This window comes from Phoenix dactylifera, chromosome 1, assembly GCF_051530095.1.
Source record: "Phoenix dactylifera cultivar Ajwa chromosome 1, Ajwa_hap1_PhDact_Kaust_v1.1, whole genome shotgun sequence".
Lineage (NCBI taxonomy): Eukaryota > Viridiplantae > Streptophyta > Magnoliopsida > Arecales > Arecaceae > Phoenix > Phoenix dactylifera.
The window spans coordinates 5,331,885-5,347,695 of record NC_143190.1 but is presented as its reverse complement, the minus strand read 5'-3'; the positions used below and the strand labels follow the sequence as shown (position 1 = coordinate 5,347,695).

The window sequence follows — 15,811 nt, the reverse complement described above, 5'->3', positions numbered from 1 at the left end:
GAACCGGTCTGCTATAAATGACCTGCCCCTCCCCCATGTGAAGCTTGGTTGGATTTCAAAACCCTAATACCGAAGCCTCCGTCCTCACGAGCCGAAGCTGCCACCCTATGATGATGATGACGACAACGAGTCCTCAGCTAGGTAAGTCTCTATCTCTCCCTCTCTCTCCCTACCCTCTCTTCCCCTCTATCTCAATCCATCATCGGACCTGAGGCTCTCGAAGCTCCCCGTCAACGATCGAAGCTTCTCGGCCTCTCTCTCCCCCCTCTCTCTCAATCAGTCACCGGATCCGGGGCTCTCGAAACTCCCTGTCCATAGTCGAAGCTTCTTGGCCCCTCTCCCTCCCTCTCCTTCCTCTCCCCTTCTCCCTCTCTCTTTCTTCCTCCCTCTCCTTCTCCTCCCCCCTCCCTCTCCCTATTTTGGTATGCTCCAGTATGGTATGGTACAAATCCATACTATACTAAACCGATCGCTAGTAGATACAACCTCCAATACCGGTTTGACAAACCTTAATCAAAACAGTGTCCTTCCTTGTGCCCATGCAATGATTGAACCACACGATAGGGGCCATGCAATGAAGGCAAAGCTCAATGCAAAAATATAGCTGCCAAAGGGCAGGTCAAATAATGCAAACACAAGGTGACAACACAGTTTTGACCATAAAGCACCCACACTTGATGCATTTAAGAATTGGAGATTTGTGGTGTGTGTTGGCTGAGACCAGCTAAACCTGATGAACCTTTGTTAAGTAGAAACAAAGTCCTTGGGAGAATATTAAGATGGTTAAAGTGAAAATTTTCCTTTTTGCCATGGGACTAGAAACATGGAGAGTAGAAGAAGATGGGATGTCATTTATGGGTCTATGGAACTTAATCGACTTAATTCTAAGTTGTTTCATGTGCCTCTCCAAGATCAACCAAATTTAGTCATGTTTTCTATTAATTCTTATATTTCCTTTTCTAATTTCTACTAATCAGATGTGAAAACATAGTAGTAGAGAGCTAGTGAATTTTAGCAGAATGAAAGTTTTTCAAATACAATGGTCATTGCTAAAGATTACAACATGTGCATCTAATAGTAACTTGCTAACCAAGCCCTTCACTTTAACTTCTAAAGGAGATAAAGATGAGCTTTAGCAACTTAATTGCATGAAGCCAGAGGTTAAAGGACCAAGGCTCACTAAAGTGCCAAGGTCTCTTGGAGCCTAAGCTCGAGGCACAATGAAAGGCATGTGCTAAAGTGAAGGCAAAACACATGCACAAATGCGTGCACACCCATGCGCATGCACACACATAAATATCTTGTATTGTGTGTGTTAGGTATATTATGTGCATACGAAGATATATAAATACACATGCAAACATGTATATATTTACATTCACACATGCATGCATGCATGCATCCATCCATCCATACATACATACATACATATATATGTGTGTGTGTGTGTGCGTGTGTGTGTGTGTTTGTGTGCCTACAGATGCTTACATATATATATATATATATATATATATAGCTATAATTCATGATGTTGAATATATCTAATAAGTAAAAAAAGGGATCATACTAGTCCTTGACAAGGTTCACCGTCTCGGTACTAGACTCCGTATTGGTGACACACTAGCATTGTTCGGTACGGTACGGTACAAAGTCTTTTTGGTATACCGAGTGTTGGTACGCCTCCTGTACCGGATATCGATACCGAACCGGTATGGTATGGTACACTCCGTACCGCTCAATTTGGGCCGATACGGCAAACCATGGTTCTTGAGGCTCTTGCCACTGCCAATTCTAGGGAGGGTCAGATGTATACATCCTTACGCCCGCATGTAGAGAGGCTATTTCCATATTTTGAATACTCAAAATGCAATGGAGCAATCTTACCGTTGTGCCAAGGCCCATCCTCACTATATTGATAAGAAGCACAAATAAATAAAACAGGTACCAAAACAATCACAAACACCTAACTAATACCGGTTGAACCCACCAGTAGACCTACAAAAACATATTGTAGCAAACATGAAGGCACACACAACTCACTTAAAAATAATCATCACACACCATAGACAACAAAATTGTGGTCACCCATAATCACATGCACATGCATAGCAAGTAAACAATCATAAAGGCACTCCCTTTTTATGCCTTTCTGCGTCAGCAAGGTGCACGGCACTCATTTGGTAGGCGAGGCACTAGTTTTGCACCTGCGAGTGCTTTGCACCTGATGGAGTGCCTTGCACCTAAGTCACACCATACTCATGCATTTAACAACACTGCATGGAGCAACTCTAGATGTAGATGCAGAAGTTATGTGATCTGATAGATCATCAAGTACAACCTACAAGAGCATTACAATTGTTTAAAAACATATACATTGATATATATGATTACTTTCTTAACTTTTCTAATAACTTGCACATGTGCATGTGCATGCCCACCCCTATGAACAAAGTTTGCAAAACTGGTACTGATGATTGTATCGGTTAGGGATGGGTTGGTATAATGTCGTACCATATCATATCGACACACAGTACATAGCACCATGCCTATCCCTCCAAGCTTCACCCCAAAAAGATGGAGAGACAAAGGAAGGAACAAGCATACCTCCAACTTCCACTCTATGATCTCTGACCCCTATTCTGCAATCTCTGGCCTCTAATCTATAACCTCCAGCCTTCGATCTGTGATCTTTGGCCCTCAATCCACTTTGGTCACCAATCGATGAGATTTGTAACCTCCAGCCTCTAACAAGTTCCTTTTGGAGTGGAAGGCATCAAGGGCGATCGACGAGTTTATCAACGAGGGACAATTGGCAAGGACGATCAGCTAGGCTATCGCAATGATGGTGTCGTAGCTAGAAAGAAAGAGGTAGCAACATGGTGAGACTGAAGAGAAAAAGGGAGATATTAGCCATCATCGTCTGCAACAATAGGGGTGGCAGCAATAGTACTCTAACCCTAGCAAAGGCTTTGTAAAGCTTCGAAACCCCTCCCTCCCCCTACCTTGGCCCTGTTCCGGCAGCCACTGCTCACCGCCGCCCTCTTCCTCTCTCTTCTTCCCTTCCTCCCTCTCCTTCTCTCCCTCTCTCTCTCTTTTCCTCTCTTTCCTTCTCCCTCTCCCCCTCCCTCGCTAGTTTCTCGATTTTATTGCCGGAACCATCTCAGTCCGCCGCCGAACGACTCAGTATGCCCCGAACCAAGAAATTTAGGATGGTTCCGCTTCCTTGGCCTAATCTTGATTCTTGGGTGATTCAGTTTCATACCCCCCAAACCACTTGGCTTGAGATCATTCTCCATACTTTGCTTAAGAATATGACGTATCTTATGATTCTTGGGTGATTTAGTTTGATACCCCCAAACCATTTGATTCGGGATGGTTCTCCATACTTTGTTTACAAATATGGCGTATCTTATGATCCATCAAAGATTGAGAATGTTTTATAACTGGCTCTCAACCTAATATGTATTGCTTGAGCTAGTAACGACTTATATGCTAATTCAGCCTTGGCAAAAGAAAGGAATGCAACAGAACCTTAAAGCCCAATTTTAGGGTAAGAAAATATCTATTTTAATTTGTTCAACTAGACAACAATCCTTCAAAATTATCCTAGAATAAAAGTCTAGATGGACTGGGATGGACTGGGAAGAAAGAGCAATTTTCTATAAGAAAGTGTATATCATGTCACTAGGATACAAAGATTTGAAATAAATGCAGGAGTAACACCATTGCAGTCTAAGTATCTAACTGTCCTTGACTATGTTTGGTTCAATGTAGTCAACACACTAGCATGTGTACCACATCTTCTAATATTTAATGGCTACATTGTTGTACGGAAGTGTTAGCTGGCCTTAAGTTATATCATTTGTTAGCATGTGACACATTAGTTGATATACCATCAAACATCGTAATATTGCTTTGATTTTTCAGTTTTTGTAATATATGCTGCACGACCATTCTATTTTTGACAAGATAAAATATGTAGCTAGGTTGCATAATAGAAACTTTAGGGTCTGTTCCATTAAAATACTTCAAATAAATGACCATGAAACTTGGGCAAGATGCTCCTTTCCCTCTCATATGTCAATTTCTATTTGCTTCTTCCTTGTTGAGGCTCCTAGAGCTCCTCTATTTTCTGAAATTCCTAAAGCCTCAAACTGTATACTCTCCTCTATTTGCTTCTTCCTTGTCAAGGATGTTTCTTCCCTCCTTCCCTTTTCTACTGTTCTACTTTTGGCCAGCGATCCATACAAAATACTTCAAAAAATCCAAATTGTACTTATTCTATAGTTTAGAGTCATAGTTCCTTGCAACCATAATTGTGTTTCCTCTTGAGTTTCAATTGGTAGAAGTACCCATTGAGATTTATGCGCTAATCATAATAATGGAATTCACTCTCCATAGAAATGAGGAGAAGTGTCAAATTTAAACTAAGCAATAGAGGTTGGCCAGATTCTCTCCACTCAATTTGGATGTTATGGAGAACCAGATGATTTAAGAAGAGTCTAAGAGGTAGATCTTGTTGTCATCCTTTGTTAGAGTATTTGTCTGGAATGAAAAAAAAGTGCCTTCCTCAACAAATAATTGCGCAAGGCTTTTATCACTAGAACTAATCCTCTCTTCCTAGAATGGCCTAACATAGTACTAGGGAAATCCACCCTGCAAACCCCATCTGCAGCCTCTTCCTCTTGCCCTAACTCTTCCTCCCCCTCTCCCAACTTTTCTCCTGTTCTCCCCCCTCTTTCAGCATTTTAATATTTTGGTTTATTTATTCATGATCTTTATGAATTCTCGATGGGTCTACCCTTCCATTCTCTCCAAAAAAGAAGAAAATGATAGTGGAACTCTCTCCAAACTTCCTCCTCCAATATGATGAACTATATATTTAGGATCATTTGAAACCAAGTTAGGAAACCGGGTTGATTCGCCTATTAGAATTGGTTCCGACCTCGAACCAGCCGGAACAGATTCCGAACTGACCAGAACTAGCCAGAAAAGGCTCAAACCGGACCAAACTAGCTGGAACCATTCCGAACCGACCGGTTCTGTTCGAACTCGGTGCGAAGTTCGCACCGAGTCGACCCGGTTTGAAACCAAGCCTCCTCCCCCTTTGCTTCTTTTGTTAAAAAGAAGTATTGGAAAGGCGAAGGACTTTCCAACAGTTTTTTTATGAAGTTCATTTAGTCGTAACTCTTCTTTCTCTCCAATTTGTGAAATCACACTGATTTAACATGATTGAAAAAAAAATCTAAGCCTAAATAAGGTGGTGTGTTTTTTCTCCCCTATCTCATTTTTTCTATTTTTTTAGCTTAAAAAATAGCTCAAAATTTGCAAAATAAAAAGAGATCATGCCAAAATTTAAATACAACATCGCTTGGTTAGAGGGGTAGGCTGATGTGCCTCCTAACTATGCTAATGATCTAGATATTTACAAAAGGCATCGCCACTAGACGAGATTTTAGATATCGGTATATATGTTGTACTTTAAATATAAGTAATTGATCGTATTATTTTTATTTTTTACCTCACTACTTGATTTGAAGATATTTCATATTGCTTCTTGTAGCATGCAATATCTCACTAATCATTTTATATTTTGTATCATTTTAAAACAATAAGATGCATCATTTAGGTTAAACCGGGATCATAGAAACATTAAAAAAACATCAAAAAATATCAAATTAGACTTAAAATCATTGAAAAAGTTCTAAAAAATTAAATACTAATTAAATCAACTTGAAAAACTCCAAAAAAAATTGGGCGTGCCGGTTTCATTTATCGTGTGTCGGTACAGTACCGTACCGACCCATCCGCCGACCGGTACGGGTCCTGGTACTAGTTTGGCGGACCTTGTTTGAAACAAAAAGAAGAGCAGTCAATGTTAAAGAACATATAATTTAAGGCAAATGTCATGTCAAGACAGACTATCAAGTAAAATCAGAAATATTATTATAAGATTATTCCAGATCAAAGTATCACTTATGCTTTCTATGCATAGCATACTAATTTATATCTTGTTGACAATTACATGTAAGTTTTAAGATGAAATGCCAGTATCTGACAGGCTAGAGTATCTTGTTTAAGAAGTCTCAATGAAAAAGGGTTACGAGCACACAGCCTGCATGAAAAACTAATTGTGTTAAGCTTACCATCATATCAGATAGAGGCATCTTGATTTTTGTAAGCATGATCTCAGTGTTATTGGCCCGCTTTAGATCAATCTACAAGAAAGTCAGCAATTGAGCTTATCAGCAAAAGTGTAATTGAAATACAAAGATAGTCTACATCCATATGTTTGAGAATACTTAGATCATGGTTAAAGAAACAAATTAGATCAATCAAGTCCAAAAAAAATAATTATGCTAGCAACCAGTGAAAATTTAAGGTGCTTAATTATTATGAGACACCAAAAGCCAGTCACAAGCATATAAAATCTGCTGCATAGTATAGACTAAAAGTATATAATAGTCAAAGATATGTCAAATATTCAAGTAGAATTTTAATAGAAACCTTTTCCACTTCTGAAGAAAATAGCAATCTAAAATGTCCATATGTTATTAGCCTCGATCACACATACAGCTATCAGGTCCTTTAATTCTCAAACAAAATAACTGAAACAAGCTTGAGATTAATTACAGTCACTAGTTACCACTTACCAGAAGTGCATGCAGATGCAAATTTGGGTGCAGGTATGATAAAGTGTCTCGAAAAAATGAACAAAGAAATGCTGAGATAACAGGCGCAAGGACAAGATTCCGAGGAGATTCAGAAGCAAGCACGCCACCATATGTGGAAGTTTGTTGCTACTAAGATCATAGAAAGATAGCTATAGTGGATAATTGACGGGAAGTAAGAAAAATGGTTTAGTGATTAACTATTTACTATGGTCATCATATGATGAAATAATCAGTGCAAACTATAAGAGCCGATCAGCTCAAGTTGTCAAGTCACAAATGTGTAATTTAGCTGCAGGTAGCACACATCCTTGCCAAAATTATATGCTATCAAAAAGATCCTTTTTAGTTATTGCTGTAAGAATAGGTATCTCATTTCCTAAAGCAGCATTTCTAGTACATGCCCTTTCCAGCATCCAATAGTACCCATGTATTACAATAGTCAAAATAAAAGAAAAATAAGAAGAGTGCTCTATAATTAGAAAAAGGAAAATTTATTTAAAATCATTTCACTCAACTTATTTTAAATCACCATAAACAGAGCTTTAGACTGCTGCTACAATGATATGGAAACTAACATAATTAAATAAATAAACAAGAATTTCCTCATAAAAAAAAGAAAACTGACATAGGTAGCATATAAATATTCCTCATGGGGACTAGTGGATTAATTTGAAGAATTCAATGCCACGAAAGCAAAAAAATAGATAATTTGCAAAATTTGCCAGCTGTTTTGGTATATTGTCTCCACACAGCTAACTTTTGTAGTTCTTCCAATAAAGGAGTTTTTTCTTCTTTATTTTGCACCAATGATTTTTGAGCATATTCCTTCTCTCCCATGGTACATGCCATGGAAAACACACATTCAACTCATTCAATGTGAATTCCAGTCATAACCTACAGAAATTTCACATCTCTCCGATACCTAAAGGTGTTGAGGCTATACTTCCTCCTTTAAAATTAATCTGGGATGCCCTCTTTTGATTTCTAAATATTTGCTCATTCTTTGCCTCCATTCTACTTTTAACACCTCAAGAATGACTACTTGTTTGCCTCCTCTTCTCTCCTCTCTTAACTTGGTTCAAGAAGCCTAATCTTCCCCTTCTCACTTAGGCTATTTGACACTGATCCATTGATTCCAATCCTTTGGCCACCACAAGCAAGGGGTATGTTTTAGTGCAACTAGAGGTGCTAACATGTCACCTATGAAGCATGGGGACAAATTCCAGATCTAGATACACCAATCTAGATATGCCGATACAAGAATCTTTGAAATAGTATTTCTATTTCCTACACGCACGCACGCACGCGTGCGCGCACACACATATATGTAAGCATCGATGAAGCATAGTGGTTTATCAAGGAAAAAAGAAAAGGGGCATACACCATACAAAACATCAACATCACAAACCCTGAAGTTAACCATCCATCACGTCCACTATTAGAAAGTCAATATTTATATTATTCGAAAAAAAAAGAAGAGCTCTTCCCTCATCTTTTGGAAACATATTCTGGAGTACCCACAATCTTTTCTAATGGGATACTTGAAATAAGTACTCTGACAGATATCTTAAGCAAATAGTATCAAATATGGTCAAGCATGCAATTTGAAGTAGCTGTCTAGCATGTCACCACCAAAACAGGACAAGGAATTCCAAAACTATACGTCGCCAAACCATGCCTGGTCCAATGCATTAAAAAGTGTCTTAACTCTTAAGCACAGCCTGAACCAATTATGCCTTATCCAGCTTGCCTAAGCCTATTTACTCTGTATTTAGGTGACTACGGGAACTAAAGCCTAAATCTTGGCTTTGGCAATAAATCTTCAGCCAAAATACTAATGAAACTTCCAAAATGGAAAACTTTCAAAAGAGAAATCTTAAGTTGATATGTTCCTACTAATTAGGAATGAAGTTCTGAACCTTCTCTAATAATATTATTTGTTTTATTTTACCACATTATGCTTATGATTAAAGTAAACATGGCACCAGACATCTTATTACCCACCCAAGACAACAATTTCAAACATTTACTAAGACACCCAAATACTGATTTCAAAATGAAGATTACAACTCTAAAATACTATCACCACGTAAACCCAATCTTGCCATTTGAGGCCAACCTATACAATATGTTCAGGCACCACAAATTTGTCATAGTTTATCTTCTTGTTGGATTCCAACCTTTGGGATGGTAACCTCGGTAAATATGGGCATTCTTCGAATACATGCATTAAACTCTCTGAAATACATTGTTATAGTCTTACTAAATTCAATCTTCTCTGTTTTGACTGACTTATAGCAATATTTGTATTGACATATATGCTCTCACTGACTGATCAAGTGACAGTGAAACGATATGCTTTCAAAATCAGAAATTAGCCAGTTTCTTCTGTTAAGTCAAAAAATACAAAACAGTGCTTTCTTATCTCTGTTGTTTGTAAAACCTAAACAATGAGTTACAATCATTTTTTTGCAGTCAAGAACCACTTTTCTGCTATGTGTTCTTGCTCTTATTCCAGTCTTTCTACATGTGACATTAAAAATAAATAGGAAAATAAGAAATACATGCAGATAAGACATCTAAATCTAGATAACAAGCATGTAAACTGATCAACATGTATCATAGAAGCATAATAAGCTACAGTTTTGAGTAACATCATAGCACTAAAGTAATGATATTTTCAGGTCCTCTTTTCTCTTTGAGAGTGTCTTTTGTTATAGATGATTTACCAGATGAACTTTATCCAATTTAGATCCAGCAGATTTGCTACGCCCTCCTAACTTAGAACTGTCTTTTGATTTTGGAACCACTGCAGAGAAGAGTGACTCAAGTTCTTGTACATCAAATTCTGAAGTACTGCATTAAAAAGGCAACTTACTGAGAATTATGAGGATAGAGAAAACCAAGGTTGTAGCTAACAAACTATTAAACTTTACTGCCAACTAACATTAGCAAGAACGTCAGAAAAAGTCATAAACTTGTAAGTTGTAACTATCCAAAACATCTAATTACTGGCTATGCAGATGAACAAAATATATCATACCTATGAGCATCAGTATGTTTTTGTAGTTCTGCCCATAAGCTTCCTTGCATCGCTCTTGTTACTTTGACCCAATGCAATGGCTTTAGTGATGACCTTCGAGTTGATGCAGGCAGACCTGGCCCTATGGAACGTGCAAGCCCATGGCCCCTTCCCCCAATTAGAGAATTAGGTGATAAGCCTCTTATGCCAGCTTGAGAACCAAGTACACCTGGAGGAGGTGGAGGAGCACCAGGTGTGCCTGGAGGAGGTGGAGGAGCACCAGGGACCCTAGGAGGACCTGAAGGGGCAGGTGTGCATCCTAATGGAGGAGGTGGTGGAGGTGGAGCCCCCCCATGCCCTCTAGGAGGAGGTGGTGGAGGTGGAGCTCCTCCATGTCCTCCAGGAGGAGGTGGCGGTGGCAGAGCTCCTCCATATGCTCCAAGAGGTGGTGGTGGAGGTGGAGCACCTCCACGCCTTCCGGGTGGTGTTGGTGGAGGTGGAGGTGGAGGTCCTCCACATGCTTTAGAGGGTGGAGGTGGCGGTGGCAGTGGAGCTCCTACATGTTCTCCAGGTAGAACAGAACGTAATGATGATGGAACTCCTCCATAAGCCTTAGGGGCTGGCGCTGGGGGTGGCGGGGGTGGCGGTGGAGCTCCCAGATGCTCTCCAAAGAAAGAGGGATGGGGTGGCGGTAGAACTTCATGAGCCTTACCAGCAAGGGGCAAGGGTGGCAATGGAGCTCCTATATGCTCTCCAGAGGAAAAGGGAGGAGCTGACGGTGGAACTCCTCCATGAGCCCCAGAGAGCAGGGGCAGGGACGGTGGTGAAGCTCCTACATGCCCTCTAAAGGGTGAGCAAGGCGGTGTTGGTGGAACTCCATAAGCCCTGGAAGGTAGGGGTGGGGGTGGAGGTGGAGCTCCTCCAAGCCCTCTAGAAGGATCTAGCTTTGGTGATGTAACTCCTCCATGAACGCTAGGTGGTGGTGGTAGTGGTGGTGGTGGCGGCGGCGGCAGTGGTGGTAGTAGAGTAGCTCCTCCATAAGCTCCAAGGTGTGAGGGTAGGGATGAAGGTGGAGCTCCTTCAGACCCTTTGGAAATAGGGGGGGAAAGAAGGGATGGTGATGGAACTCCAACATGAGCCTCAAGTGGTGGAGGTAGGGAAGGAGGCTGAGCTCCTCTACACCCTCTGAAGGGAGGGGGAAGGGGTGGTGGTGGGGGCCCTAAATGTAGTATATGATGTAGTGGTTGAGGTGGAGTTTCTATACAAACTTTTGAGGATGAAGGTGGAAACAAAGCTTCTGTGAGAACAGAAGGGGGAGAAGGTGGAACAGGGGATACGATGATCACATTTTCTGAAATATTGGATGAAGTCACAAAAAGTGGAGAGGGTGGAGGTGTTGGAGGGTCTTTTGTCACAACTGCATTCTTTCTAGATGGTGAAGGAGGTGGTGAAGTAATTGATCCACCAATAGTATGCTGAAAAAGAGGAGATGGAAGGGAAAGAGGGGAGTTTTGAGATATTACTCCTTGGTATGTTACTGATGGAGAGGATGGCACGCCTGATTTGTTCCAGATGGGAGGAGGTGGGGGTGGGGGAACCTTGATGGATGATCTTGAGTGGACAAATGATGGAGGGGGAGGAGGGGAGTAGCTGGTGGCTGCACTTTTGGCCATAGGCAGAGGAAAAGGGAGGGAACTATCCTTTAAAAATGTTACCGGGGGTAAAGGCAAAGGGGGAGGAGGTAGGGTTTTGGAGGATGCTCTTGGATGCAAGGGTGGTGGAGGTGGTGGTTGATGTGGTTGGCAAGGAGATGGTGCTGCACATACAAATGGAGGTTGGAGAGGCAATGGTGGAGATAACGAAGCAATTGTGGTAATTGTACTATATGTTGGAGGAAGTGGGGGTGGAATAGGAAAAAGAGATTGATGGGGTGCTTCCATTTGGGAAGATAGAGCTAAACGAGAGGGATGAAAAAAAGAAGCAATCATTGTGGTCCCAAAAGGAGGAGGAGGAGGAGGTGGTGGAGAATGGGAAGGGGCTTGGAGTGTTTCCCTTATTTCCAGGGATGGAGGTAAAGGTGGGGGTGGAGGACATGGAAAGAGTGAAAAATTGTAAAGAAAACTTGTAGAAGGCATATTAGTTGTTGATGATTGAGTCGTTGGAGATGCATAAGCTATAACTGTACTTGTAGAAGAAGGAATTGGACCATTTTCAATTCTGCCAGCAACATGACCTTGAGAAATTGAAGGAAATTTCAAATCAGGATGAGGTGGCACATGCACAAAAGTAGCATCAGAGCCTTGTATTGGAGGGATCCATTCTGTGTTATTACCCAAATATTCCCGCTGTTCAATCCTTTGTTCAGATAAGAATGAACTTGAAGGTGGTTTCATACTGCTTGCTAGTAGTTCCTCTGACATCGAAGGCTCGAAATTCTCATATTCTTGTTTTTGAAAATCAAACTCCAATCTCTGATACATAATGTTAGGCTCTCCCCCTTTTTCAGTTACAGCATTTTCTCTTTCCTTTCTGGTTTCTAGTTTGCACCATATATCATTTCCGACCCTAGGCGTCTCAAACTTAGGACTCTCTTCATCCAGAATTGATTTCTTTTCAGTAAAATTGCTCTCTGCATCCTTTTTGAAAACTCTAATTTCTGATGTGCTCTTTCCCTCATCTGCCAACATTGGTATTTCTAATTTACAACCCATATCATCTGAAGTAATTCTTGTTACATGTCTTTCAGTATCATGTTTGAAATTACTAATTTCTGATGCAGGCATCTCCTCAACTGCTATGTTAACAATATGCTCCATATCCTGTTTGGAATTATCTAATGTACTCTTCTCTTCAATTGTCAAAGCTGGGCAATCTGTTTCGATGATCATCTTGTCTAAGGTAGCCGTTACCTTGGTTACAAGCTTTATATCATGTTTGATGTAGCTGGTATCCATGTTTCTCTCCGTTAGGGTATGTATCATGCTACTTGTGTCATCCATTGTCGTGATTTCTTGGTTATTAATGATATTCAAGTCTTTTTCAGGGTTTCTAAATTCTAAGTTTCTTCTCGCTTCAGCATCCGGATGTGGCACTTCAGATCTGGGACTTACATCACTTAACATTTGTGTGAAAAGAGCTGTCTGGATGTCTAGATCTCTCTGTCCATCCTGCCATTCTGGATTGCTGAAAATCTCTTCTGCCTCAAAGAACTCCTCTGTTGAAGCAACTTCCATTGCATCCTCATCTTCAGCTACCACTTCTGTGTCAGTATCTGACTCAGCTTCAAACTCTGAAAAGAGTACCTGATTCAGGCATGAACGTACTTTCAAATCCCATTATATCAGTAACAGACATCGCCCAATGTAAGACAAACCAGCACCTACCTCTGCTTTGAAGTCTTTTGAGAACTGGTCCTGAGCATCCCAAGCAATGTCGATATCCTGAAGGGTCAGCAGCAAAATATGAGATTGAATAAAGACTGTGTTGAACATAACCCTGAACATCATCTCCTCATCCTTCAGATCCTCATCCGTATGGTTGCATTCAAGGACCACATCCCCTTGAACAGAGCAGCGAAGATTTATTTTTATTGGCGCATTGTCCTCCTGCAGTTACAGCACAAAATCAGTAATCTTAAATTCAGAACAGTAATATCTTTCTGTTCAAAGTACTAGACTTACCTGTCTGAAGTGGCGAACATGCTTCTTAGTCTTTGATGTTGAAAAAAGAACCTTGGAATTTCTGTCAGCTGGGGTTGAGGGGTCCTGACCATAGACACGAACTATTGGCCTGCAGCCCCCTTCCCCGTCAAAGTTTGGAACAGCTCTAAGGATTAGGCAATCCAAAATAAAAGGAACATCCTGCAGGGGCAATTCTGATCCACTGTCTGATTTGGATACGTATTGAAGATATCTCAAATGAGAAGGTTGAGGGTTGAAGGGACACAAGACATGGAGGCTCTCCTTAGGAGCTTGCTTATACACCATTTCCAGAGTCCTCTGTTCTCCACTGTACTGTTTCCTGTAGAGCAGAAGACCTGCAAGCATAAATGCAAGCACAGGCCATCCGCCTCTCTCACAATGCATTAGCAAGACATTTTGCTGCCTTTCTAATGTAAGCCAGTTGTCACTCAACCTCAAGAATTCTTGGATCATCTCCAAAGGAAGCAAGGGACACCCTTCATATTGGCAAGGGTAGTCCTTGACAAGTATGTCATATAGGGATAAGATTCCTGAAATTTGGCTCTTCCTTTCACCCTCTCTGAAGTTAAATACCATAAATGAAGCATCAGAATAATAACCCTGAAGCTGAGCAACAATTTTATCCATGTAATCCTTATATTCATCTTCTTCCATGGTTTCCGAAGAAAAGCAACAGTCAAACACTGCAAGTGCACCCGGTTAGTTGAGGGAGAATTGAATTAAATTTTGTAGGAAAAGAAACTAGAGATTCATATACTCTCTAAACTTTTTAACTTAAAAATTCAAACCTATGATACTTTTTCTGAAGAGGTAAGGATCTCTATAGCTGTCAATTATTTCCTATAGAGCCCTAGCGCCAAAAATCAGAAACAGCGACAGAAAACAATACTCTTTCACCTAGAAACTACTCTCAGATTGTGTACGAGTCAGACTGAGACATCAAATTCTTAAACAAATGCACACGGAAAAACTGTAAGAAGAGCAAAACTAAGAAAATTCTGCAATAGCGTATAGAAGCCAAAACTACAGTATAAATTTTCAATGATTTTGAAATTCCTGAAGAACAGAAAAGTGAAGGAAGAATAGGTTCTAATGCTTCTCATGCCAAAAACTAAAAAACCACATAGCAACGTTGTCCAGAAACATTAACAGGATCACTCTTGACACCCTCCCCGGCAAAAAAGTTTGCACCTTTGCATCAGTTCCACAGATAAAATAGTTCAAGAAGTGAACAAAACAAACATAGCCATGATATCGTTTCAAAACAACAATATGCTTCAGAGCATCCGAATCCCACAAGTCTCCCACTCACTTTCTCTGGCAAAATTTCCCCACGAACTTTCAATTAACATAAAAAAGCACAAAATCCATCATTCGTACCACAAGAACGTGAACTTTTCACAATTACAAGGAAAGAAACCCTAACCTCCAAATTCCCCAAGATTTAGGAAAACGAACCAAGATAGCTCAAAACATTCCAAGTTTTCGATGTTGTAACACAACAAGGGACGAGTAAAGCATTACCGTAAACCCGATCGGTGATCTCCAGAAGCCGATCCGGTGGCTTCCTGTAGAACAGCCTCCTGAACAACGCCATCCGCCGGCTCCGCCAGCGGCGGCCGTCGCTTCCCCGTCCTGATCCAAACCCGAAATCCGCGGCAAGAAACGACTAGACCTGCCCCAATGCCGGAAACGAGCAATCTTTCCTCGAGCCTATGAGGAATCAGCGGCACCAATACCTATTGCCCGAAGCGATTGGAGAATTTTCGAGGCAATAGTGATCTCTAGGGTTTTAGAATCGCATCGAACGAGACATAAAGAGGAAGAAGAGGAGAGGTCGCAATGGCGGTGTCGTTCTTTTCCCTTCTTTTTGCCTTCATTGAGAGAGAGAGAAGGGAGGGGGGGGAGAGAGAGAGCGAAAGGGGAAGCCGAAATAGGCTAGCTCAGCTGGGTCGCCTCGAACAGCGTTTTCCTCCGTGTTTGATGAACTGTCTCTCTGCTATTGGGAACTAGATGGGGCCTACGGAGTCATCTCACCAATGGCATCGTTAACTACCGTTATTTGGAGGTGAAGCGAGGATTTTAGTGGGCCCCACCGGCCCGCAAGCCCGTGATCGAGCTTTCGTTGACCAGGAGTTGACTCATAGTGGGGCCAAGCCTTTTCCAATTGAAAGCTGGCACGTCATCAGGCACGTCCTGCAAACCGGCACAGTGGGCCCACGGGGAAGCGACACGTAAGCCGCACGTGGGGGGAGATGGAAAGGGACCGGAAGGGGGTGGCTTCCGACCGTTACGGTGGGAGGTAGATTTGGTTTGCTGTTGGGCTCCGAACAGCGAAAGTAGCCGTCGGATCGATCTGGAAGGATGGACATGGATCTCAGGTGGTGCGACAGCCATGATTGTGTGGGGTGGCT

The 15,811-nt window shown here is 41.3% G+C and overlaps 1 protein-coding gene across 10 annotated transcripts in view; it reads right to left on the bottom strand.

Moving 5' to 3' along the window:
• Window positions 1-15,285, bottom strand: part of LOC103700924 (formin-like protein 6) — a 30,098-nt gene extending 14,813 nt beyond the window's left edge. For all 10 annotated transcript variants that reach the window (XM_088718586.1, XM_088718598.1, XM_039114432.2 and 7 more), the window contains exons 1-6: window positions 14,922-15,285; window positions 13,377-14,080; window positions 13,080-13,301; window positions 9,718-12,998; window positions 9,404-9,530; window positions 6,147-6,218 (exon numbers count right to left, since the gene is read on the bottom strand). In XM_088718586.1, coding sequence (XP_088574712.1) covers window positions 6,147-6,218; window positions 9,404-9,530; window positions 9,718-12,998; window positions 13,080-13,301; window positions 13,377-14,080; window positions 14,922-14,994 — 4,479 coding nt within the window. In that variant the 5' untranslated portion in view covers window positions 14,995-15,285. The remainder of the gene's footprint in view (window positions 1-6,146; window positions 6,219-9,403; window positions 9,531-9,717; window positions 12,999-13,079; window positions 13,302-13,376; window positions 14,081-14,921) is intronic.
• Window positions 15,286-15,811: the final 526 nt, after the last annotated feature.